General features: G+C 31.0%; 3 protein-coding genes across 6 annotated transcripts in view; 2 read left to right on the top strand and 1 right to left on the bottom strand.

Moving 5' to 3' along the window:
- Nucleotides 1-1,319: 1,319 nt before the first annotated feature.
- Tim23 (translocase of inner mitochondrial membrane 23) lies at nt 1,320-4,684 on the top strand. Its single transcript, XM_018512382.1, has 5 exons — nt 1,320-1,521; nt 2,415-2,664; nt 2,735-2,904; nt 3,250-3,373; nt 4,594-4,684. The coding sequence occupies exons 1-4, from the start codon at nt 1,449-1,451 to the stop codon at nt 3,369-3,371; spliced, it is 615 nt and encodes a 204-aa protein (XP_018367884.1). The 5' UTR covers nt 1,320-1,448; the 3' UTR covers nt 3,372-3,373; nt 4,594-4,684.
- Nucleotides 4,685-5,035: 351 nt separating this feature from the next.
- On the top strand, nt 5,036-14,510 carry LOC108764253 (uncharacterized). Of its 2 annotated transcripts, XM_018512391.1 has the most exons (6): nt 5,036-5,204; nt 5,779-6,150; nt 7,049-7,202; nt 10,649-11,211; nt 11,818-12,022; nt 12,397-14,510. In XM_018512391.1, the coding sequence occupies exons 4-6, from the start codon at nt 10,868-10,870 to the stop codon at nt 12,622-12,624; spliced, it is 777 nt and encodes a 258-aa protein (XP_018367893.1). In that variant the 5' UTR covers nt 5,036-5,204; nt 5,779-6,150; nt 7,049-7,202; nt 10,649-10,867; the 3' UTR covers nt 12,625-14,510. The 2 variants fall into 2 exon arrangements, with proteins under 2 accessions (XP_018367893.1, XP_018367895.1); XM_018512393.1 differs by lacking the exons at nt 5,036-5,204; nt 5,779-6,150 and having other exon boundaries at nt 7,037-7,202.
- Nucleotides 14,511-16,451: 1,941 nt separating this feature from the next.
- Nucleotides 16,452-27,496, bottom strand: part of Nak (Numb-associated kinase) — a 26,076-nt gene continuing 15,031 nt past the window's right edge. For 2 of the 3 annotated variants that reach the window (XM_018512386.1, XM_018512384.1), the window contains 4 exons: nt 26,856-26,997; nt 25,883-26,132; nt 25,145-25,192; nt 16,452-19,871 (listed from right to left, as the gene is read on the bottom strand). In XM_018512386.1, the coding sequence (XP_018367888.1) occupies nt 17,644-19,871; nt 25,145-25,192; nt 25,883-26,132; nt 26,856-26,997 (2,668 nt within the window). In that variant the 3' untranslated portion in view covers nt 16,452-17,643. The remainder of the gene's footprint in view (nt 19,872-25,144; nt 25,193-25,882; nt 26,133-26,855; nt 26,998-27,496) is intronic. The other variant, XM_018512385.1, reaches the window with a different exon arrangement.

The following is a 27,496-nucleotide window of genomic DNA, read 5'->3' as shown; positions in this document are numbered from 1 at the left end:
GAAAATTCCGCGCGTTGTGACGCTGTTTTACGGATTTCACGCGACTCGTAGCACGGCTGCTCGAGCAAAAGTATAGCGTCTTTCGTCGTCAATGTCGTCAATTCAAACGCGCGAGTGCGACAAATTTTTGCTATGCATGTTCAGGACAACGACGCGGAATTGATCGTGCGTAAAATAATGCGTGTGTTCATATTTAAATAAAGGTTGATAGAATGTGCTATATATATTCCTTAAAGATACATGCACATTTCCTTAATATCGTAAAATAATTTGTGCCAATTACACCTTTGGCTAAAAGTTCTAAATATCTTGTTAATCAGTATTTAATTTTTCAGTTAATAAATTAATTTAAGACACTATACTGTTACTGCAAATTATCTGTGTTTCAGAAATTCTTTAAACTTACATATAATTCCGATTATGGCTCGATAAAATAACATACGAGAATTATTAAAAATAAAAAACATAAAATAAATTTCAGAAACTTAATTAAAATACAAAATCGTAAAAATTGGTAAAAAGCAGATACGACTTGTTTAAAATAAAAAATATAAAATAGTTTCCGGAAATTTTTATATAAAGTATTAAATAAGAAATAAGTCTGAAGTGTAGTTATTTAAAATAATGAATACTACTCGTATAAATAATTCTTTTAATTTTTTATTTAAATTGTATACTTTAATTTTCGTCGGTTTTACGAGTATATAAAAATTTTTTAATGGTTCTTACGTGTATCTTGACATCTTTAGAAAGTATTTGTAAAGTTGTATATTTATAACAAATTATATATAAATTGTTATAACTAAATATAGTTAACGAAATGGGAAGTATGTACTTTTTCATACAAAAATGTAAAACACTGAAACAAAAAATTTAAACTTCCCATTTATATGTGTTCTAAGTTGGGATCCGATCTGGTGATGGGGGTTCGATGTCGCTTCTCTCTATATTGGACTTTACTTTAAACGACTCGTTTCGAAAAAGTTCCACATTATTCGGTAACTCGAACCTCGAAACTCAAAATCGACATTTTCAAGATGCCAATTCAAATTAATAGCATCAAAAATATCGACGTGTCGATATGTACGAATAGTATCGATATGTCGAAATTATCGAAACGAAAGTATCGATGAAAACTATCGGATATCGGACTGAAAACTATCGATACTGAAAATATCGATAAAGTATCAGGCATCCCTATCTCGCGATAGTATTCAGCATGGGTCTGTTTTCTGTGGCTGAACTAGTGTACCCTTTTGGAACTTAAAGTGTGAAGGATATACGTTTGATATTTGTTTAAAGCGAGAAAGAGAGTTCTAGAACAGTCTAGTGCAGGAACAGAAAACAGACCAATATTCAACCACGTTCAATGCGTCGTGTCGTTTCGTACATTCTTCGTTCGAATCTCGTGCTACGTCGGAGAGACACAGCTTTCAAATTGTTATAAGATGATAGACTTTCGTACTAATCCGGGAAAGGCTGACGGTGACAATGGAAAATACAGTAACACTAATATACCAGGTAAGCAAAAAGATCTCGAGCAATATGCTCGATATTTATTGAGCTGCTCCAAACTTTTTTTCGTCGTGTTCTTTTTAAATTTCTTTTGATAATTAACAAAAAGTTTTCTTAGACATCGACGAGTAGAACATCGGCTATCATATAATTATGTAATCTAAAATTATCTCATCACGAATGTTTATTTGCTTATTTAATTATTTAGACCTGTAACGAGGTGCGTTTCTAACCTCTTCATTGAGGTTATGAATATATAGTCATAATTTCTTTTTTTAAATATCAATGACATTTATAATTATAAGACTGTCGAAAGAGAATATATGTTGCGTACAAGTATTGTACAAGTTAATAAAAAATAGAGAACTATATTTTTACTGATGAAGTAAAAATAATCGTATGCAAACTCCAGCTTCAGTTTTGGACTGTTACAAGACAAACAAATAATTGAGATGTAGTTTAAACTAGAAATTGTAAAATTTACAAAAAAAATATTAGACACCAAGATCTGAATAATGTTTATTTGACTGAATAACATCTTTTTTTACTAATGCAAATAACTTCAATCTCGTTTAAACTTATTCTTCATATTTTGCTCATTTTTACAAGAAAAAGATGAAAAGTTAAATTAAAATTTAAAATAATCTACATAATGTGTGTATATATACACACATGCAGATTATTTTTAACCTCAACTTAACTTTTCATCTTTTTCTATATATATATAAGATTTTCTTTGCTTACTTGTGTCATAAAAATAATATGCCTTGTTATATAAAGGATACATTTGAGAGTTTATAATAAATAGAGTTAATGAACTACAAACAAGTTATGAACGAAAATAAGTCACTCTTGGTACCTTACATTGCTTGTTAAGAAACTTTCATTTTATTTTTTAGTTACGTCACAACAAGGTTTAGCTTCACTTAGCCCATATTTAAATTTTGACCCATCATACCTTCCTGTCAGTCAGCCGGAATTCATATTTCCCGATGGTGCTATGAAACAAAGAGGCCGCTTTGAGTTAGCTTTCAGTCAAATTGGAGCTGCATGCATAGCAGGCGCAGGGGTTGGTGGCGCATCAGGTTTATATAGAGGTGTCAAGGCGACGTCTATTGCTGGCGAGACTGGCAAACTCAGAAGAACACAGTGCGTTATTATTTTTTGTATCCCTTTTGATACCTAAAGAATTGTGCATATGTATGTATCTTCTTTCCAGATTAATTAATCATGTTATGAAAGGTGGTGCCAGTATGGCAAATTCACTCGGCGTGATGATGATAATGTACACTTGTGCTGGAATAGGTCTAACTTGGCTCAGAGGAACCGACGACAGTTTGAATACAGTAGCCGCAGCTGCTACGAGTGCTGCGGTATTCAGATCGCCTGGTATGGAGTCTGATCATGTACATATTGCTTATTTGCTACAATAACATAATTCAAAAATTATCATGTTTAATTGCTTGCAAAAAAGAAACAGAACTTATAAATAAAACAAATCTACTTTAAAAGTATATACTTTTATTCTTCTACAATCAATTATTGCCTTCTAAAATTAAAATTAATGATTCAAAATATCTAAACTCATTTTTTGAAAACTTTCTTCAGTTATTGTAGCAAATGAAAAATATATTATATAGTTACATATATTACAAGTTGTTGTAGTAAATGAGTAACACGTATATTAGAAGTTATATTTCTTACAATAAAGTGATGTGTATTTTTTTATTTTAGCTGGGATCAGAAAAGCTGGTATTGCAGGCGCTATTGCAGCAGGGGTTGCAGTGATGTACTGCGCCTGGAATAATGGAGGCTTGTCGTTGCATCGTGTGAATAGATGGAAACATGCGGCGTAAGAGTGTGTACATATTTTAGTAAAAAATTTAGCTAAATAGTAGACATAATTAAATATTTTTACATATATTTCATTACTGCTACTGCTGCAACAATACTGACGGCAGTGTTATAATATTTAAAAAAGTTAAAGTTTTCACATTATAACATTTATATATCTATCTGCATAACATTTATATATCTAAAAAAGATACTGCGATAAGGACGCACATAAAAAATATATATACATATGTATATTACTTAGAATGTCATGGTTTAAAGCAATGATGTGCAATTGTTTTTAAACTGAGAGCCATCTTGCAGCTTGCTGCGGTCGCATAATGTCTATTTTGATAGGCTATATATACATAAATATATAATATGTACGTATGCATATACACACATATATGTGTGCGTGTGCGTGTTTGTAATAACAGATTTTATTTTATTTATGTAATTTGTTATAAATTTTACACATGTTATAGATAAGATTTATAAGATAGAAGTAAAATATATAATAAGAATACCATCTGTTTTATATGTTAAATGTTATAATTGAATAATGTGATAATTTTTTTAACGAAATTTATGAGTTACCATATAAACTTTTTACTTTGTAAAAAAAATATTGTTATTGCATAAAAATAATATATTATGGATTAATACGAGTGCAGTGAAGTAATTCGAAGATTTTATTTACTACAAATTTAGAGAAATGATCTCTATTCTGTTGGTCCATTTGGCTAATATGACGTTTTTGTAAATAAATTATACAGATAGACATTAGATATGCAACATAAATGTAATGCATAATTTTTCGTAGCTTTTTCATGAATCTAAATCCGGCAGCGAAATTTTTGTATTACGTCAAATTTTCAAAAGTATAAAAAAACATGTTTTTAGACATTTTTTAAACAACATTGTAGATGAATCTGATGAGATACAAAAATCTCGCTGCCGGATTCGAATTTAGAAATAAAAAATTTATGGAAAATGATACAGCTCATTCATGTTGCACATTTGACGTCCACCTGTGTTGTTTCCCAGAATAATGAATTGTCTTAATTTTTGTAATTATTCTTATTGCGTTATAAATGAGACATAAGTTGGCAATTATAATTAAATTATATAATATATAATTTATATAAAGAATTATAAATAATTATAATAATAGAAAAATTCTTTCGCGGAAGTGTCAAATTTAATAAATATTCTTATGTAATTTCTTGTTCTTTCTTTTTGCAGATTGATATAACAAATTAACATCCGTACTATAAAAGAGGTCTCCGATGCTTTTTCATATCTTCATGTTATCTTGTACATAGAAAAACTTACGTACGACGCAAATAAATTATTGAAGGAATGTTAGAAGAAATAAATTTATTGAAACCAACCAGTATTTTTAAATAAACAGACTGATATAATATGTACGTATATTTACGATTTAATATTGTATATATACTCACCCGCAAAAAATATAAGCCGTCAATACAATGACCCGTATTTTTTGCGGATGAATATATTTTATTAAGTCAAATAATAATAAGTCTTATTTGCAAATATAAAATTATAATCCCGAATACACATACGCTTTTACAAGATCGATGGCAGTTCTGTTTGTTGGATAGGCATTGCCAGAAAGGCGTTAATCTTATCAAGGCTTATCTCACTATCAGGTCTCGCGCATATTACGAGAACGGGAATATGTTAGAGCATATTCGATCGTGTATACACGCGTGTGTACTGAACAAATCGGAGTATCTATAATTCACCAACGCTTAAAAAAACGAATAAACGTACAGATAATTTGAAACAGGATAAAATTAGAGAAAATTATTTGTGTGGCTGTTATAACGGTACGTGATTTTTACAATGAAGCCACCGTACGAGGCATAAAGCATAGTGTTGCATCATATATTGATAATTAGAAAGAATAATGCAAATTTTATGGATACTTTTAGTGAAGTGATTTATGTATGATCAATCTATAGATGCGTTCGGGCAGACACTATTAGTGCTATTTATGTCATTCTACCCTTGTTTTATGTCTAGTAAACGATGAAGATAGAATGACATAAATAGCGCCAGTAGCGTCTCCTCGAACGCATCTTTTGTCTTACAAGCAAGAAAATTAAAGCGATTGCAAATGGTGTTTGTCTATTTAAATGCACGATATTCTTATCTATCTAATGTTTTAAATGCATTTAGATATTAATTTCAAATGCAAATGGCGATATACAAATATTGAAATTTTCTAGATAATTATGATGTACTTGAATCGCGATTCATTTTATACATAATAATCGTTTCCTCATATTTTAAAGATGAGAGAAATATATGAAGATTAACCGAGCTGAGAAATTTCCGACTATAAGAAAGATGAAAAATCGAATTTATACACAAAAGAAATAAAAGTTTTTCTATGTATAGAACGAAGCGTACGCGATTTTGCAAGTCGGCAATAATTGGTTATTTAATTAACAAATTAATTAGTCGTGAGGAGGTAGAGAGATATAAATGGTATCTGTCGCGTGGAGCAGAAGGCTGAGCTGCTTGAGCGCGCACCGAGTCAATATTTGACCCGCGAGATTCACGATCGTTGTCGAACGTAGGCTGTGTGATGACGAGAGAATATTTATGAAAATGTGCGGCTTATTTGAACAAGAACACACACGTGCGCGCGTAAATTCTTGCGTATACAACATATGTTATTGCACGAAGCGCAAGAAGCCCAGCAAAAGTAGTCACTTTGAATTTTCCGACGCCGATGGACGTGATTCTGCATAAAGTTTAAGGAAAGCAGTTAAGTTTTAGAGTTAAAAATAATCGATCGCACACACACACACACACACAGACAGAAACTTTCTAACTCTAATAAAATTTCCTACAGCTCTACGATTATTTGTAGCTATTTGTTTCTTGAAAATGATTTTAATTTGGAGAAAAAAATTAAATATTTCTCTCTAAACTTTTCTTTTTTCTTAAAAATTTAAATATAAATGTATTACTTTTGTAATTTTATTAGAACATGAATCGAAATGATTTTTCTCTTTAAATTGCGAAAAAGAAAAAAAACGGGAAACTCTTTATTACTTTTTTATCTTTATTATCTTTTATTATCTTGCTCTTTCGTTAAATTTCCAAGACTTGATCTCGCAAAGTTCTTTTCAAATCGCATGCATATTGCATTATGTCTGCATATTGTCTGCGCCGCATCATCCTCGTCACAAGCAACATCATCGAATAATAAATATTAACTTTCCATGAAAAAACTGAGGTGATATTAATTAACAGTTGAATTTTAGAATTAAAAAACGTCGATGGTCGAAGCTTTCTAACAAAATTTTTTTTATATGGTTTTACAGCCGTTCGTAGTAATTTATTCCTTAAAAATTTGATTCCGAATTTTGGGAAAAGAAGAAATTGAATATTTCTCTTTTCTTTTTCACAAATTTAAATATAAATGTATTACTTTTATAATTTTATAAAAGCATGAATCGAAATGATTCTTACCCTCTTTGAATCTTGCGAGAGGAAAAAAGAAACAAATAAAAAAAACTTTATGACTTTCTTTACTTTTTTATTAAATTTTCAAGACTACCACAAAATTTTTCTCAAATCATATACATCATTGCGTATCGTTTGCACCGTAACGTCAAAATGTGAACAATGTTTAACTGCACTTGTCATTAAAAAGCAGGTGATGCTAATTAACCTTAATTAACACCTCTGCATCTAGCTCCAGCTAGATAGAGAATGAAGAATTTTATTACTCGATCGGAGCTCATCAAGCAGTCAACCTTTCAGTCTGTTATCTGCGATTCTTGCAGGTGCGCATACGTATTCGAATTGTCGTGAGTGCTCTATTATTTATACGTTCAGTCCCACCACTTATTTACGTTGCAGGTTTGATTAATGACTCGACGGCGTATTTTTCAAGCTTCGTCAGCCGCTTATTATAACAATTTGTGTCGAAAACTAGGGCAACGAATGTTTTTGCTATATAAGTAAACACGTGTTTTACTTTAATCTTTCAAGTTTTTAGTAGCTTAAATTTGTGCAACGTGTTCTAGTTTTCTTTTAATATTCCTTTGCAGAGTAAAACATATAAAAAGAAATTTAACACACATGTTACCCGTTTACCAACCTGATAGGCAAGCTCCAACAATTTAACTCGTTTTTAGCTGTATTTAATTGATTCTTTGTTTTTGTCTAGATTCGTGTCTAATATCTGTTACAATAATAAATATAGGCAGTGTTGGATTATTCAATAAATTATTATAAGCATTAATTGCTTGATAGTGAAGATATATACAGGGTGTTTGATAAGTAACGATAAAACTCTCGCATAGGAATAGAGAGAACTAAACTGAGTCGAAAAATCCTCTACCATTTTACAATTTTCGCAATAGTTAACAAGATATTAATTATTAAAAATCGTCGAATATTGATTTTCAATAATTTTTCACTTAAGTACTATTTTTACAGAAAAACGGCAAGAGACCAAAAAAACTTTGTTTTTCTGAAAAATTGATAGCACTTGAGTAAAAAATTATTGAAAATCAATATTTGGTGATTTTTAGTAATTGATAGCTTGTTAATTATTGCGAAAATTGCAAAATGGTAGAAGACCTTTCGATTCAGTTTAGTCCGCTCTACCTCTATGCGAGAGTTTTATCGTTACTTATCAAACACCCTGTATAATTAGGAATTATAAAAAAATACAGAAGGTATTATTAAATAAGGATATTTTTTTAACAAAATAGAAAAATATAAAAACAAAATATGAAAATTATTTAAAAGTTACAGATTTTTCCGTGTTGTATTTTTAAGAATAATACAAAAAATTTTGTGGCGACTTAGGATCTAGATAAAAAATTATTTATTAATAAAAAATAGACATGTTTTCTAAAAATAATTAAAATAAAATAAGAAAACTTTTATTTATTTTTAAACTATAAAATTATACTGTTTAATAATGTTATATAAATATTATCCTTATTGATCAACTATTTCATATGTATATAACATTCATGCATTTTTATACATAAAGTATTTCCGATTCTAGTCACTTTTTGCAGAGAATTAATATGCCCAGACAACAGCACACAGTATTTATAAAATATTTAAAAAATATTTGTAAATATTTAGAAGATTTATTTTGAATATTTTGTAAATAATTTTGTGTTTTTTTAAATTGAACAAATTACAAATATTTATTATAAATATAATGACATATTTATTGTAAATGTTGTAGTAAATGTTAATGAAATTACTCACAATAGTAAGATAATTATAAGTAAAAAATACTTACTAGAAATATTTATTTATATTTATCATAAAAATTACATAAAATATTTAGTCTATATTTTAATGATATTTTGAATAAAGCTTTATATAAGATATGTATAAAATATTTATATAACATTTCAAAAAACAAATATAATAATAAATATTCATCATAAATATTCTGTGCTGCCTAGATATATATCTGATATATCTTTAATATATCACAGTATATTGCATTTTACGTTATTTAATAATGATATTCTAAAATTTATAGAGTGAAGACACTGCGCATATCAATGATGGAAAACTGATTTCACCCGAATGCGCGAAACTGGGTGTGCGCGTGATAGGAGACAGATGAAATTGAGAAATTTAATCCGCTGAAAATAGATCTGTCGAACATGGAGAAATAGCTTCTCTAAAATATTTGTACCGTTCTCAACATGTTTCGCGTGTTTTACAATCCTACGCAAATCTTTACATCTTGCGTTTCCTGTCTATCCGCGCCGCGCTATAGTGAATCACGATATTCCGAGACCTTGACAAAAAGTGTCGAAATAACAAACGAAAGGTCAATGATAAAAGGTCAAAATTAATTATACAGAAATTAAATAAAGTTGAACATGAAACCAATAATTAAAATTAGCAAACATTTAAAAATTAACTACATTCAGAACAAGTAAATTTTTGGATTATTAAGCCTAACGTTATACCCTGAAGATGGTTGAAAAAAGCAACCGAAACGTCGGAAATATATGCACAGGAGAAGAATAAAAGAGAATTGTAACGTACATTAATAACAATACTGTATACTAGCTTTGACTATTGATTTTGTAATTTTGTTTTTGATATTGAGAGCTCGAATTTATATTATTAAAATTAGTATTTTTGTCGAATTTTTCTTTAGAATTAAAACGTGACTTATTAATCACCACTATAATATAAAGAATTTTAATTTAAACATACACAATATCTTTTACCTTTTTGACGAGATATAATTGTCAAAATCATAATATTTTTATTGATTATCTCTTCTATTTTTCTTATTTCATATGATTATTAATTATTATTATTATATACCCTGATGAAAATTGTTCTTACAATTTTTATACGAATTGGAACATTTTTCAGAAATACTCAAAAATATTCGGAAAGTTTATATCTTCTCTCAGAACTTTTCATACAAGTGAATTCTGAAATTTGTCATCCTATAATTTTTAAAAAGTATTTTTAAATTTTTTAGATTTTATAACACACACACACACACACATTTCATCAGAAATTATACTTACAAAAAATCTTAAAAATCTTATGATATTTCATAATTAACATACATGAAAAATTCTGAGAAAAGATGTAGATTTTCTAAGAAATGTTCCAATTCGTATAAAAAATGTGACAGTTATAAAATTATAGAGAAATTCTGAAAAATTATATGAAAAATTCTGAGAAAAATTTTTACCAGAGTAATTAACAATGTTAGTTATCTAGATTATTTTTTTCTCTAGAGATATGTATAAATTAGTTAAAAGAAATAATCCTATATTTGGTTGTAACAGATTTTGCTGCTTAATAATATTCATATGCAAATTTTTGCAAATATATTATTCATTTTTAGAAATTACGCGCCGGATTTGAAACGCAATCGCAAATAGAAGCTTAATGTATATATATTAACGTAATTCTTAAGTTAGATTGATCATCATAATGTAATAATGATATATTAATAAGCATCTTTAAAAACATAAAATTATGAACATTTATAATTGAACTATTTTAGGTGCAATAATCATAAAATAGCTTATTCAACTATATACATTAATTATTATGTAAAACTTGTATATAATTGTTGCCACTATATATGTTTTTTTCTCTGAGTACCTACATTTTAATGCAGGAGTAAGATGATGTAAGAAAAACGACATTTTTAACTTTGATAGATCTATAACTCTGTAATAAAAAATAGGACGAAGAAATCAGGCTTATAAAATTGATTTTCTCTATCTTCCAGATAAACTCATGTCGCATGTCATACACGAAGCTGTAATTATTAAAATATGAATAAAGAAAGAATTTTTTTCCATGGAGAGAGAGAATAAGATAGATGTTGCCATATTATATCTTTTGCTGATGAACATTTTTTAACGACAAACAAGTGGATACGTATAAAGAGTTCTTTTCTAATTGATAATTTGGATAGTTCGGAGGAGGCATTATATAAGAAACAATTATGAATTCAAAGCAAGCAGAAATATGGCTGGCGGTGTTGTATACCGGATCCATGATATTCTCCGTCACGTCTGTTGTATCCCTGGTGACGACATGGCAGAATTGGGTAGTGACATTAGACGGTTGCATCGATGTTGATTGCGGCTGTATATTATACGGTATCAATACATTTCGCACATTTCTCGGCGGCGACGAGAAACTATGCCACTTCGCCGCGTACGCTCTCACACCCATCACAGTAATCAGTTTGTGTCTTGGGGCCTATCATGGATACAGATGTTGCATACATAAAAATTTAGATGATCCTAAGCAAATTAATCGCGGACAAGTGTACAATGACAACAGGTGCTTATCCTTCTTATTTCTTTCCGGTAAAAAATTTGTCATGCATGAATATGTATAAACATGTATAAATATACATAAATATGTATAAATATTCATAAACATACATAATTTTATATGAAATATGTCCATATATGTTCATACATTCTTCTTTCTTTTGTAAAATTACTTTTTAGTGTAATAGAAATAATAATAGCAATGTAAAAACATTAAAAATAATTAAAAGAGTAATTTTTGTTTTAGAAAAATTCAAGTTTGAAGAAATATAATAAAATTACTTATGTATAATTATATATAAAATTATACATAATTGTGTATGAGCAGTTTTTTTTACATTTTTCCAAACTTGTTTTTTTCTAAAACGAACAATGCGAAAATGATCCCTTTAATTATTTTTTATGCTTTCAAGTTACTATTATTATTTTTATTGCACTAAAATTTTACAAAAGAAAGAGGGATATATGAACATATATGGAACATATATATTTTATGTTATACATGTTTATGAATATTTATACATATTTATACATATTCATGTATGAAAAATTTTTTACCGGGATTTTTATTCATAATTATGTGTATGTTTTTCTAATTACATTTTTCTTGTAGAAGAAATCTTAATGGCTATGTTGTGGTCCATGTAAAGAAGAGAGTTGCTTTTAAGCGGTGGATGCCTATCGGTTTCCTTGCAGCGCTTGTTTGCTGCCTGTCTCTCGCCCATGCGGTCGTGATAACCGACGGCTACTATAAAACTTGCGAACAATATAGACGAAATCTCATTCAACTCTTGGGTTCGAGAGGCCGCGAAATTTTAGTAAGATGAACATTTTTTTTCTAACTTAATCCTCCGGAGCTGATGCCAAAATCTGTAACAGTTACTTACTTCATACTGGGTTTATAAAATCCATTTAATTTATGTTAATTGAATTTCGTATACTATAAAAAACGAATGAATATTAAGTATATTTTAATAAAAATAATTTTTACAGATGTAAAGAAAATTGAATTGTTTGACTTTTTGACAAAAAGATTTATAATAATGGTAGTAGATAGGTCAAAAAGTTGAGTGGGATCATTCGACTTTTACTGTTAGTTCCGAAGGGTTAAATAATTTTAGCGACTGATATATCCCAAAAGTAAAATGAATTTAAAGAGTAGAACTCTATTTTAATTTATTCTTGTGTATAGGCGATTCATAATAGGTTGTCGTGCGGCGCGATTTTCGATTTCATGGATTATGTTCAGCCAGATAAGAATCACTGGAGTCGCACCGAGATGAACACCGGGATCGCGCTTCAACTCGCAATATATACGAGCTGGTTAAATTTCGTCGCTTGGATACTCGCGTGCTCTATAAACTTCATCATGGCGAGGAAAAAGCAGCGCAATTTAGGAGAAAAATTTTGTTGCTGTTGAATGACATCCTTTATAAAATTAATTAGTGGCAAACTCTTGACAGTATTTTGGTAAAATATAATAAATAAGGATATTCTCTGAAAAAATATAACAGGACGCAGGCGTATATGATTGATACTCATGTTAATAGTATACATTTTATTTATGTATTTTATACAGAGATATAGTGTTTTCAATAACTATTTTCTTCGTATCTGTGCCTAATATAAAAAAATTAAAGATTCATCTGCTCTGCCGTGGAAAATAATCGCGTCCCTCTTTCATATTTTATATAATCCCTTTCATATTTTATATAATCCCCTATTCTCTTTATACATTTTTACACGACTTTCATTACTATATTACACATACACATGTGCGCACACATTGGAACCATATTTTTGATCATCCCAAGAAGTTTAAAAATCCACACTGTTAAACTTAGTATAAACGAGAGCGCGTTATTTCTTTCATATTATTACCTTGCTGAAACACGATAATTATATTATTCATGATAAATGGTAAAGAAAAATACTATAACCTGTTAGTGCAGGCAGTGACACAATTTTTAAATATAACTAATAAAATATATCCGTAAAACTTTCCGACACACATATTTAAGACATTGATTTTTTTCCTGCGGGACGTATACATGAAAAAGAATACGAAGAAGAAAGAACCTATAAACCATACAATAAATAAAACAATATGTGAAAATTTAAAGAAGGAATGTATTGTATCTATATACTATATATGTAGAATTGTAAGAATTTATACAATCGAATTATATTCTTCTTAGGGTGTTAAATTAAAAATGCTCAGTATTTCCTAGCACCTCCAGTTCGTTCTATTTTATACATGGTGCACAGAATGATGAAGTATATTATTTTAAGGCTTGGAATAACAACGGTTCTTCCGTATGTTCAATAAATACTTTGAAATTATTACTTTTCGTCGAATTTTCATCATGTCGCTGAAATTCAATGTTTAATTTTCTATGTTTGCATAAATAACTCTTACTTTTGCAATGACGACATTAAAAGTAGCTTTTAACTTCCCCTGTAAATATACATACATCTCACCGTTATGTATAGGAACTAAACAGAAAACAATTTCTTAGATACATTATCCCTTACATATACAAATACAATTGACTCTTTATCTTATAATACTATCAGCTTTTATTCTACATAACAGCAGAGACTTGCAAGCTTGAACGCTACTCGATAAAGGAAGGCACCTAAATCATACAAGCTATAATATCTACAAATTATATTACATTTTGTTATATACATATATATGAGGCGGGGCATTTTAATCGTCACAAGCGGATATCTTGGGAACTAAGAAAGATAAAAGAGTTGTATGTAAAAGTTATAGATTTTCTTGAAAGGAAGAAGATGAAAATAACGGATTTGAAGAGCCATACTAAGGTCAAGAGTAACATAAATCTTTGAATGGAAACTTCTATTTTTTGTTATATTTTTGTCAAAACGATTTCAAAACACTGGTTATAATACGTTTTAAGTTGAAAACTAGGGTGCGATCCATTTCAGGCTGCAAATGCTTTGAAATATTCTCTGATTGGCCAATTCAAACAATTCTTTCTTCCTGATCAGTCAACGAAGCATTTACAGCGTTAAATAGTTCGCACTTTTAAAAATAAGGATTTCCATTTAAATAAAAAATTCATATCTACTTTGACTAATTCTTATAACGTCTCCTATACAAAGTTCGTTTTTCACCTTCTTTCCTCTAAGAAAACATGTATTTTACGAAACTTTTATATAAATTTTTTTTTACCTCTCTTAATATTAATTCTCTCCGCTTGGGATAAAATGTCCCACTCACACTGCACACACACATATATATATACATATATACATATATACGTGCGAGCCTGCGCGCGCGCGTGTGTATGTGCATAAAAACACATAGATTATAAACATTTTTTTAAAGATATATGGGATGTACAATCTCTATAAAGAAAATTAAATTTGGAAATGTATTTAATATTTACACTTCAAATAAACTATGTACATATGAAAGTTATGTAAATAAGATTATATTTTTGTTTAATAACACATTTTTGTAGTTTATTTATTTTATATTAAAAATAATAATTAAAATTAAAATATTAAAAATGATAAAAATTAAAATTTTAAAAATGATTAAAAAATTTACGTTTTTCAATATTAAGAATCTTTTATTTTAGACCGCATATGTGAGAAACACAATCAATACTAGAAAAATGCCTATTACAATCAAAGCTGGATCTTTATTGCTTTAAATAATTTAATCTTGAATTACTAATATACACTATATATGTACTTGCATATTGTAGTCTTTTAGAACTGCGCGCCGAATTGTTTTTCCGGACTATAAACGCAATTAAAAAACTACTCTAGTAATCGCGAATTAAAAAAAAAGCAATTTAATAATTTGATACTATCATCAAGCATCATATGATAAAGATGTTAATATGTTAAAACTGTTAATAAATTTATTGCGAAAAATATTACCTCGGCCGGGACTTGAACCCGGATCTCTTGTATTTCGTACGAGCGTCCTAAGTCATTAGACCACCAAGGTTTCTAAAAGACTACAATATGATATATATGCAAGTACATATGTAGTGTATATTAATAATTCAAGATTGAATTATTTAAAGCAATGATTGTTTACATTTTTCTTTTATAAGTACTTTAAATATTCAAAATAATTTGTGTAAAGTTTTATTGCGATTCACTGATTAGTTACAAAGATATAGAACAAATATTTTGTTTATTTACTGGACAATTAATTCATGCATCGCAATGTAACTCTACGTAAATAATCTTAAATACATAATGTACTTATATTAAAAAATTGAGATTTTTATCATTTATTTTATAACACATTTCCATATATTTTTATTAAAAGACAGATTAAAAAAATACTACTATTTGCTAAAATAACTTATAATCCAGATAGTAAACCGGCACCAAATTTGTCGTATTATTTTTAAACGTGATTTAGAATAATCTGTAATTTTTTCATAATTTTATTATTTTGAAAATATGTATAAAACTTAAATAATATAAATATATATACAAACACATATGTGTGTATATATATATATATATATATATATGTGTATTACGCACGCACGCACGCACGCACACATATTGTCACATCTTTTTACACTGAACTAGATTCTTTTCGTAGAATCGATTAAAAAGGCGCAGTATATTAGCAGTATAAAATTTGGTTAAAATAATTTCCAAAGTTATATAAAAAGTATTAAAATTCAATTGCTGAAATCGAATAATTTAACACATACAAGATATTCTCTCAATGTGAGATAGAAAAATTAACGTCGATAAGTATTCTTACTAGTACCTATACACTAAGTACTAGTATCACGTCTATTTTTCATACATTTTATTTAACAGTCTCCATCATAAGAGGCATAATAATCGCGTTATCAGTATTCGTTTCGAATAATTCGTGTCTATGAACCATAACATTGTCAAAACATAGCTATCTTACACAATATAAATGTAAATCGAGACTGTTAAACAATAAGTCAGTCTTACACAATAAGGCCAATTCTATAGACGAACCTATTCTTTACAAATGTTATGAATCGCTTCACAATGCTATTATCTGCGCCTTTGTAACACTAATTTCTGTAAATTATTCATTATGTTAATCTCTTCATACTCTGTTATAATCTCTTCTCCAAGAGACCATAAATATATATAATAAAAATTTCTCTTTTTCACCAATTTTGCAATGAATTACGTTTACAGATATATATATATGTATATAGTACACAGATTAACTTTCTTAGAAAAATTGCTTTATATGAACTAGTAGATTGAACTAGTAGAAATCTACAAATTTTGTAAAGTACAAACGTAGTGAAAAGACTTAGCTGCAAAAATAGATGCACGAGCTTTCTCTACCTAGTTTTATCATTTTTGGTATCGAGCTGCCAAGTTCCACAACCTGGTTTTATGTTAAATCATAAGTTGGGAAGTGTCTGTTTTTCTCTTTCTCTCTTTATCTTTCTCTTCTTTTCTTTCTCACTCTTTCTTTTCAATATTTCAAAAATCAACAGTTTTCTTTAATATAATGTCTTTTTTCCGTCAATTTCTTATGGCTATCTGTCTTGTCTGTGTAAATCTTCTAAAAATGCAAAAAGTAATTAAAAAATGGTAGTATATGAATTAATACTTTCCGACATTAGTGTAAATTACGCTTTATACGATCCATCACACGTTTGTCAGTTAGGCATGTGTACATATAAATATATTTGCTCATGCTGTATGCCTTCTGATATAAACATATGCAGCTTTTGCTGCTATCACATCACATTGTCGACGTTTGTGAAAAAATGCACGGGTGTCAAAAAAATGTTGATCATGATCGTAGAATTTTGTTAATTCGAGAGCAAGTTAAGCATTTAAAGAAGCAGTTTCTAATACTGCAACATTCGATATTTGACTTAATCATAGAGGTAAACATTTTAAATATTACTTTTTGCAATCTTCTACGAGAGATCTATTAAATAAATTAATTTCTCTGACTTATTATAATTTTTTCACAAACGCGCGTTCCGAAAACAAGCATGTGAAACAAACGCAACTTTATTCACTCGGAATTTCACTCTTGACGTATTTGCGCGTCCGAAAAACAAATTGTCTTAAACGCAAACGCTTTCTACATATATACAACCTGTGTATCAACTCCCAGTTGGAAATTTCATCATATCATTTCCCAGTTGGAAATTTTATCGTGTCATTTTTACTATCTATTAAGATTAATATCTTGCTAACGCTGTTAGTGTGTGTATGTGTGTGCATTCACAATACACGTAATAAAACTCTGACCAATCAAATAATTTTGTGTGTATAGAACGGTGTGTTTACCGATGTTTATCTCTACAATATACACAACAAATTAATCAACTATATCATATCGCTGCTCTATCTGTTTCTGTGTTGCTAATTAACGGCTTTGTGTTAACTAGCTCCTAACAAAAACCACTTCATTTCAGGTGAACGGATTGCTCCGCCTCTTCAATGATCCAAAACGCTTCTCCGACGCTTCGCGGATCACCTCGAAAGGCGCTACCTTCATTCGATCTGTTTGCCTCTCTTCATTCTCGTCGCTGGGGAAATCTTCGAAGCTCATATTGCTGAAACCAGCGGTCGCGGCCGTGCTCTTTTTGCCCTTGGGTGTTTTCTTGTGGCTTGCCGATTTGATCTTGTGAGACGCCTTATAAGTCGGTAATACGTCGGTGACGTCACCGTGGTTTTCATTGATCAGGTGATACTTAGACTTGTCCGATTTGGTTTTGTCTTTCTTATTGTGTTTCGGCGTGTCGTCATCCGCGGCGACCAGAGGCTCGGGCGACATGGGTGACATCATATTGGATGTGATGTCCACCTTAGAGACGCTGTTGACTGCGTGCACGGTGATTCTTGCGGTATGCGTGGTGGTCGTTTGAATCATATAGGCGGACGGTTGTGGCTGTGATGGCGGGGTGGGTGTTAAATGAACGACGGTATTCTTTGGGGACTGCACGACGCTGCTAATTGGTAACGTCGTTAACGGGACATTGTCCACGTAGTTCGGCGATTGTGACTGCAACTGTGACAGCGACTGCGACAGCGACAGAGACGTCGGTCGTTGCTGCTGCTGCTCATTGAGCTTCAGCGAGGCGAATTCCTCGAACGGAATTGATCCGAAGAGATCCTTGGAGGGTTCCACACTAATCATTGGGTCGGAGTTCACCGTCACCATGCCATATTTCGACGTGGACGCGATTGTGCTCGAGTGACTAGTGAAATAATTGTCCGATGCCGCGTTGTGGGACTGCAGTGAAACGCAGTTGGCATAATCAATATACGATGAAGGACCGACTGGACTCAGGATTGACAGGGGCTGAGTCGGTGCGGAGTCGATGTTCGAAAAATTGGACTGAGCGTTGTTAAAGGGATTGGTGAATCCGCTCGGACTAAACGGGGAGGAACCGAAGAGATCCTTCTCAACGTTCTCCTCCTCATCCTCCTCCTCCTCCGCCTCCTCCTCGGCAACGCTGACGTGAGGACTGCTTTTGACTGGCGACGACGTTTGGATAGCGCTCGGCTGATGGAACGACACTGGCTCTTCGTAGATAGTCTTAGTATTCACAATTGCGATACTTTTGAGATATTTACAAGAGAGAACGGCAGACTTGGACGACGGAGGCGCGGGTTTACTTTCTACCACGTCTACAAACACCTCCGCTGGTATAGGCGAGCTCGAGATTGGCGTCACCAGATTCGAGTTGTGAGGCGAGTTTCTTGCACTGCCGCCTAGATCGATGTTCCTGGACTCGCTCTCGCGACTGTCGCTGCTCTTCCGCGAGCTGCTGGACCTCGGAAAAGGTGCCAAGGCGAACACGTCATCCTCCACTTTCCAGATCCCGTTGTTGAGCGACTTAGACTTGTCGTTGTCGTCAGACGAGCTGTCGCCGTTATTAAACAGCAGCGGCTTTGAGCCATACTGATGTCGCACGAAAGGATCGCCGTGCGACTGCTCCGGTTTGGACTCTGGGTCTAGTTCGTCGTCCAACAACAATGGCTTCTCACCATACTGATGGCCAACGATCGGATCCGCGTTGATTGTCGGCAGCTGTTGCTCCTGCTGCCGATAGTGGTGCTTCCTCGGCCTCTTCATCCTGTAGTCATCTTCATGTGTCGCAACAGACTCGCACTCGGCGTGATACGCCGAACTGCCACACGTGCGCACACTCTCGGAGATGGTCTCGTCGTGCTTTCCGCACACGTCGCCGTCCTCATCGTCCTCGTCGTCGTTCACCTCGCCGTCATTGCCTTCCTCGTCGTTCATCGCGCGTAGGTCGCTGGCCGAACCGATCGAATCGTCCGACTCGTAATCCACGTTCGTCACGTTATCCGCGTTGTCGTGCAGCTGAGCAGCGACTCTTCTTCTGCGACTCAGCACGTTCTTTACACGCCTTCTCTTTGCCTTCTTCGCTCGCTCCTTCACCTCCTTGGCTTCCTTGTCGCTATCACTCGATATCTCATCGGCATTGAATGCCAGCTTCTCGTATTTGGAACGGTCCTCCGCCGGCGCACGGACAAACGGCGGTGAAACTGGGCTGGATTCCGTAATCAAGGACGCCTCGTCGTCCACGCCACCAACGTTGCCACCGTGCTCAACCCCGGAATTCCACTGTGCCAAGGGCACTCTCGCTCTACCATTCGTTGATTTCCCTGAAAAACAGAGCGTCGCGTTACATTAATACAGATAACATCCGAAGCAAGACGTTTTTTTTTTCATATCAATGATAAGTGTATCTTATTTAGAACTAAACTATCACGTAAACCTTTGTTATCACTGAAGCGTAACGTACTTACCTATGTTTTTTCATTTTTTTTTTGCAAAATCTCATCAGAGAGATATGATTCGATAATGGTCTATGTTAGACAGTATCGATCCTCTCAATTAGCGAAACTCCCTCTTACGCTATGCAGAGTATCCCAAATCTTATAATGAAGAGAAACTGTGAGTATTTGCTTCCCAATATAAGAAATTATACTCTTAATCATTTTCTTAATTTGTTGCAACTATTTTTACTAATATTATATATAAAATATAATTGTTGTACTGTATTATACTATCAATTTATATATTTCGCTTTTAATACTTTTTTAAATCAAAATATTTGCAACTCATAAAATTTACAGATATAACTAATATGACTGATTTTATGATATAAAGCGTGATATTGTTATCTACAGAAGAGAAAGAATCAGAAAAAACGGGAAATGGTCTGATTAGGTCTGTTGCAAAGTGCACTTTGTTGAGTATGACGTGCATTGGTCTTTTTACTTAGTTTTACTATAATGAAATTCAGAGAAAGATATAATGTTAGATTTTTCGACATGGAGAAAGTAATACAATATACATATTTTAGGATAAGCTATTTGTTAGTACCGCCACCAATAGGTCTGGAACAGTCCTAATCAGATTTAGAGGATTGAGGATAAGTGTTAAAAACGCAGTAATGCTCTGAATAATAGATTTGCTTTAAGCCATCACGAGAGTACACATATCCTTGGCGAGATGCATTAGATTGTTCCCGCACAAAGGGCAAAGTATTGCTGCGTTTTCTGTACCAGTAGCGTTCAGAAAAAAACAAATACTCCGTATGCTAATTTACATTTTATTGCTGCAACATTATTTGTCTTAATACAGCGAGAAAAGTATTGTCCGAAGTGTTTGTCAGCCCCCTATAGTGCTCTCAATTCACAAAACAATTTCTCTCTTTTTCATACGAGTCTCGCTACAGATACCATTGAAGAAAAGCATGCTTGTATTTCGATGATGGCGAATGGGTAACAAGTACCTTTTTATATGATATATCGCAACTTAACTCATCGTAATTAAAATGTATCTCTCCAAGAGACAGTATGTTATTAGAGACACTATGGGAGGCAAACAAAGCAGGACAAGATTAATAAAGAAAGATTACGTAAATAAATTCGATTCGAAACGAAAGGGTTTATGCCTCCCAAACTCATTAGGTTGTTCCAGACATTGGACAGATAAGAGTATATAATTTCTCGTAAATTTTTCTTTCACAAAGAAATAAGCACATTTATCAACTATCGTCAATTGTTTCCGCCTTGCCCTTAGGGATCTGTGGTACTTACACACACTCAAGAAAAAATTAACATTACAGCGGTTTTGGTAATACTACTAGTGTCAGTAAAAAACAGATATCCTAACTTTGTTGGACTTTCTGCAATAAAATTAATTCTCCCCGATATATAATTTTTAAAAAAATATCAATGTGTCGTTATATTTGAATTATTACTTTGCTATTATTACTTCGCTATATAAAAACTTCATTAGGAAATATAACAATTATAACAAGTACATCCAATATTAATTAATGCCTATAGCACTTGTTACAATATAAGATATGTTATTTGATATAGATATTAACGCATTGGACAACAATACGTAAGACTAGTATGCAAAATACAAAAATACGCAACACAGATCATGATTTTTTACACTTTCATATAAGATAAAGTGATGTAATTTAGCAACGCTGCCTTCTAATTATTTCTCTTACAAGTTTCAGAGGTTACCAATGATAAATTACATCATTTTATCTAAAAATTTTGTATATAGGCCAAGGAAAAATACAAGTGGAGAAATTAGTTATACCAAAGTGAAACCCAAATTAACAAATACCGTGTAAAAGCGGTGTAATTGAAATATTATATTATGAAAAGAAATTAACAAACAAGAAATTAAAAAAGATACAATTCAGGTGAAAGAAACGAAGGACGAGGGAGAAGAGCGAGAAATGAAAATAATCGCTAAAAGTATTATTTGCCAGCCACTGTAGTATTACCATCGCGCGAAGCAGATACAATCTTATGATCTTTATATAATAATCCTTAACGTATGTCTGTATGTATATATTCACGCATTGCGCCAGAGATTCGTCATTTTGTGGAAAGGAAAGGTTCATATTATTACTTCCGCACACAAAAATAAATCTCCATATTCGACAATATATCCAGAAACGTTCTTCCCAGTTCCATACTTCTCGCGTTAACACATGTTTTAATGGCATTGCGTATAATATTCTTTTAGAACTTGAAACCTATTTTTCTCACGTTCTTCCTTTTATATGCTATATAATACAATCATTATAACACATGATACGTTTGCACGTATATGTATATGAGTAGGACAAAATAGTGTACCTAAACTTTGTGTATCACATAATATATAACATAATTTTTCATATATATATATATTGCATTATGTATATATATATATATATATATACATGTAGATGTATGTATTTTATAATATATGCAATATATGTAATATTTATATGTAATTTGTTCCTCCCCTTTATCAACACACCAACTATTCTGTATGGAAACACTAAAATAAAAGCTAATTTCCGCTTTGTGCACTACATATCATAGGAACATCTATCATTAAAGACAAAATTTTTTAGCCTATATGTATGTTCATCGTATTTTCAACAGTACTTAATAATTACACTTGTTCTAACATAATTTAATATACAGCGTATTTTTCGTGTCTAATGTTCGATGTATTATCCTTACGCTGTAATTTACTATTTGAGGTAAGTAGAAGTTAATATGTAATTTACTGGTAATATTCTACCATTCCTTTCTCACATAATTGAGCATAACTGAGCAGATTTACATCACAATCACTTTTTTACAGATATATTGGTAAAATAATCAATTCTCCAATCATCTTTTTTAAAACGGTAACTAAGTATTTTGACAAGCAAGTAAAATCAACGTAAAAGAAAAAAAAATTTTATGAATTTTTTAGTCTATTTCTAAAAATTTCAACAAGCATAAAGATATGGTTGAAATGAATAATTATATACTTATGTATGTATTATACGCGTGTCGTTAAAAACTAAATTTTTTAAAAAATTACACAATAATTTTTCGATTATAAGTAAATATATCTCGAAATATATATAGAAATAAAGTCAGATCTATTTCCTCGCAAAAAATAATTTGGGCTTAGATTACACTTCCTGTTAATTATATTTATCACATTATATTTAACAGATAAAATTTATGTTTAAAATAAGGAGAGCGTTATATAATAAGTTTTTGAAACTCATTAGTTAACTAAGACACTTTTTTCATTTCCATTTATATCAGTAGCAACATTTAGAAACATATCACATGTCTTTGGTAAATTAGATAGTAGTATAATTCGATTCCTTTATTTATCTAAAAAAAAATAAACATTTTTTTAAAAACATTAGTTCCTTCTAATTAAATTTAATGAAGCAGTGCAACAATATAGTCAACATTATCACACAGTAATTGATTATGTATTATATCACAAATCAAGTTTCGCATATAATATTAATTCGAAATTGAGAGAGGAAATATTTACTTTATATATTACTTCGAAACATTTTTCATTTTTTTATTGTTATTTCAAATTCTGAAAATTAAGATTTATGTACATGGAAGTGCAGGAAAGCGTAACATGCCGATAATCATCAGCATTTATCTACATCTATTGTCCACAAATATTTTGTATAAATACATTGCTAATTATATCTATATTTTATTCAATAATAATTCCAATTATGAGCAATTGAAAATAATATAAATCCAAGGAAAAAAAATTTGAATTGTAAGAAAAAAATTTTTTCTGATTTTATAAGGGGAGGCTCTGGAGTGGCCCTCACTGATTTCAATGAAACTTGGCAGGATTATTGTGTTTCCCTGAATAAAAATCACCCCCTATTTGGACGTAGACGGTTTACTATTTCCGAGATATTTCAATATTAAAGTTGATAACGGCATTTTCTTTAGAGTATTAGAACGTTCATACTCGAGTATTTGTAGCATAATGGAAATGCAAAACAACCTCTCCATACATCACAGAATTTGCAGCGATATCGCTGCAAAATCTGCAATACGTTCTAATAAACTCTAAAGGAAATGACGTTATCAACTTTAATATTGAAATATCTCGGAAACGGTAGACCGTCTATGCTCAAATAGGGGGTATTTTTATTCAGAGGAACACACTTTACAATTCTGCCATGTTTTATTGAAATCGGTGAGGGTCACTCTGGAGTGGTCCTCTTGTTAGATGAACCGTTCTTCATTTCTGTTATTGATCTATACCCTCACATGTGTTGTTATGATTCACAAAGGTTTCTATTTTATATAATTTGTGCTGAATGTTTCATAATTTAATTATTTCGTCAATTATATATAAAATTAAACTAAAAACACAAGCAAAATTACGTAATAACAATAAAAAAATAATTAAATCTACTTAATTAGATTATCGAATGAAGACTGTGATGTTTTATAAATTCGTAATTATTAAACATATTTAATATCTCTCTAATTTTTCATATTTATATATATACATAAAGCTAAATTATGAAATTTTGGAGAAAGTCTTAGTTGTATAACAAAGTTACTTCTTTTAGTACTTTATTTCTTATAAAGTAATTTGGTAAATTAAAAATTAATTATAATAAAAAATTTAAAAATTAAACTATTATTATATTTTAGTATTTATATTGTAAACTATATTTATAAAGCTTTGTATATATTCACTGATATATAAGAAACAAATGTTAAACTAATAAAACTATGCATATTCAATAATATGCATAAAAAGAATCTCTTCACAAATATATCACATTTTAAATAAACAGTTTGTCAGAACTTATTATTTGGTAAACTAACTACCGAATTTCATAAATTTACTGGCATACTTGATATACAACTTAGACTGAAAACGATGAAAGACAATGGTTATAACTACAGCTTCAAAACCTCACGTAGCGATGATGGCAAAAGGAAGAAACCAAGTATTAAGACAGCGAGCGAATGACTTTCAAACCAAGTATAGATTAATAGATTAATACAGGAATAAGAGGAAGAGAGATGATGAAGGATAGTGTAAGAAGGATTTTATGCATTACCTCCAGCAATAGCAGCAGTCTTTGACCCAATTTTATTCTTCTTCCCCGCTAAGAAAGAATCAAAATATTAATAAATATTTCAACCTTATAATAAAATATACATGTTTGTTTATTTTGGAGGACTAATATAAAGGAGGAGTGTCTATAAAGTCTGACCCAGACTCTATATCTCGAAAACAGCTGTAGATATGGAAAAATATTTCTTACGAAAATTGTAGGATATCAAGATTATTAGAGATCATTCTTCTTATTTTCGTATTTACATAAAAGTAAATTTTAAGTGTAAAAATGAAAATAAGAGACTTCTAATAACTTTGATCTTAACAATCCAGTCCAGTGTTATCCAGGATATGATGCTGAACAACGTTCAAAAGATTTTAGCTATTGATCGGACATCTTGAGTAATACTTTGATAATGACAATACTGTAACTTTCAATCTTTATAACTCGAAAAGTACTAAATAAAAATAAATTTTATTATAGTGTTTTGAAAAGTTCTCGGGGTGAGCTACAAGAATATGTAATAAAAAATAGGGAGTTCTATTTATGAAAACATCGGTCACATTAACCTAATCTTGAGAAGATCACTCAAAGTCAAGTCCATATTTTCATCATACATCCCCCCCTTAATATCCCACAACTTTCGTATAAAACATTTTTCCATATCTATAGCCATTTCCGAGACATAAGTCAGGTCAGACTTTATACACACCCTTTAGAATTTTAACGAGAACTTACTTGGCAGGCTAAAGGGTGCAGATTCAAAAGGATCTTCTGGTAATTCCGTATATGTCATAACAAGGCTTTCGCGACTTTTTACCCCACTGATACTGGTGTTGCTTCCTCTCCTTATTTTATCAAATTCAGCACCAAAGATATGATCTTCCGTTAACTGATTAAAAGGCTGTACATCCTCAAACGGATTCCACGTCGCTACGTCTGCGCTCAATGATCTCCCCTCTGATCCCATTAGGCTTGAAAGTTCACCCTGATAAAAATGTAGGCAAATTTTTTAATATTAACTGTTTTCAAAAAATACTTTCAATATCAATAGTTATTTGAAGATGAAGGATTATCATTAATGCTAGTGCAGTGCATAAAATAATAATAATAATAATAATAATAATAACAACAACAACAACAAATACAAATATATATTAAAAAACGAGATTTTAAGTAAATAAAAATAAAATAAAATTTCACATTTTACGTATAATCTACGCGATATTTTCATCTAAAGAAATTTTTATTTTATTTGTATTATTGAATAACTTTCCAATGCCTCTAAAATAACTTTATCACCTTTTCATATATATAATGTTATGGCGAATTTGATTGGAAACACTAGTGCATATTAAAGCCGTTGTACACTGATTTCATTTAAGTATAAAAATGAAATGCAAATATTTCGAATTATGAAATAAATACATATTTTACCTAATAGTACAATAAAATGTATTGAGCATTTTACGATTTAATCGATTTCTATGTTTATTTATAACATATCTTTACGTTATTTTGTGTACGACGGTTTTAATGTGTACCAGTGCGCACTGAGTGCGTCCAATCGAATTCGCTAATAGATATAATTTTAAACTATAGTAAATACAGAACGGAAATTTTTCCAATAATGTAAAACGCGATTCGTATTTTGTAAACGGACGAACGTTCAACAAAAATAAATATAAAATTGTGCGCTTCGTGTACTTACAACACGTACATGCGAGGCACTAGTTGCTATACAAGGCCTTGTGTCACTTGGAAGTTCCGGTGGCGTAGTTGGATCATCTGAACGTGGCTTGACCGAAGCCTCATATGGCGCTAAGAATTGAGTGGTTTCAGTTGCAAACGCTCTGTAAATTTCGAAACGACCATTATAAATATAAATATCTTAGATACTTAAATCTTACGAAGAGGAATATCCTGATATCTTAAAACTATCATGTATACGGCAGCGTCAATTTAAAAGAAATTTGCCAAATATTTAAGTCTCATAAGTCGATTAGGGATGGATCGGATATCCGAAAAGTATCCGGTATCTGGTATTATCCGGCACTTTTTTACTATCCGATCTGATAGCTGGATATCATTAATGTCCGGGAATATATCCGGTTGAAAGGACCCCGCACAAACTTTTTATCAGAACGACAAGATCTACAATATATCAAATTTTCAGGCAATTTGACCGAAATTCAATTTCCATAAGATTTGTGCGGGGTCCTATGATATCATTAAATTGTCGATTTATACAAATATTCTAAAAATAAGTATGCATATTCGTGATGCTATAATGGGTGTATTCCGAACCGGGTTAGCTTATTTTTTTCCCTAGATGTTGGCAGTTCTGTAACT

This window comes from Trachymyrmex cornetzi, unplaced genomic scaffold (genome assembly GCF_001594075.2).
Source record: "Trachymyrmex cornetzi isolate Tcor2-1 unplaced genomic scaffold, Tcor1.1 scaffold402, whole genome shotgun sequence".
Classification (NCBI taxonomy): domain Eukaryota; kingdom Metazoa; phylum Arthropoda; class Insecta; order Hymenoptera; family Formicidae; genus Trachymyrmex; species Trachymyrmex cornetzi.
The sequence above is the reverse complement of the archived record's forward strand: the minus strand, read 5'-3'. Positions and strand labels throughout refer to the sequence as shown.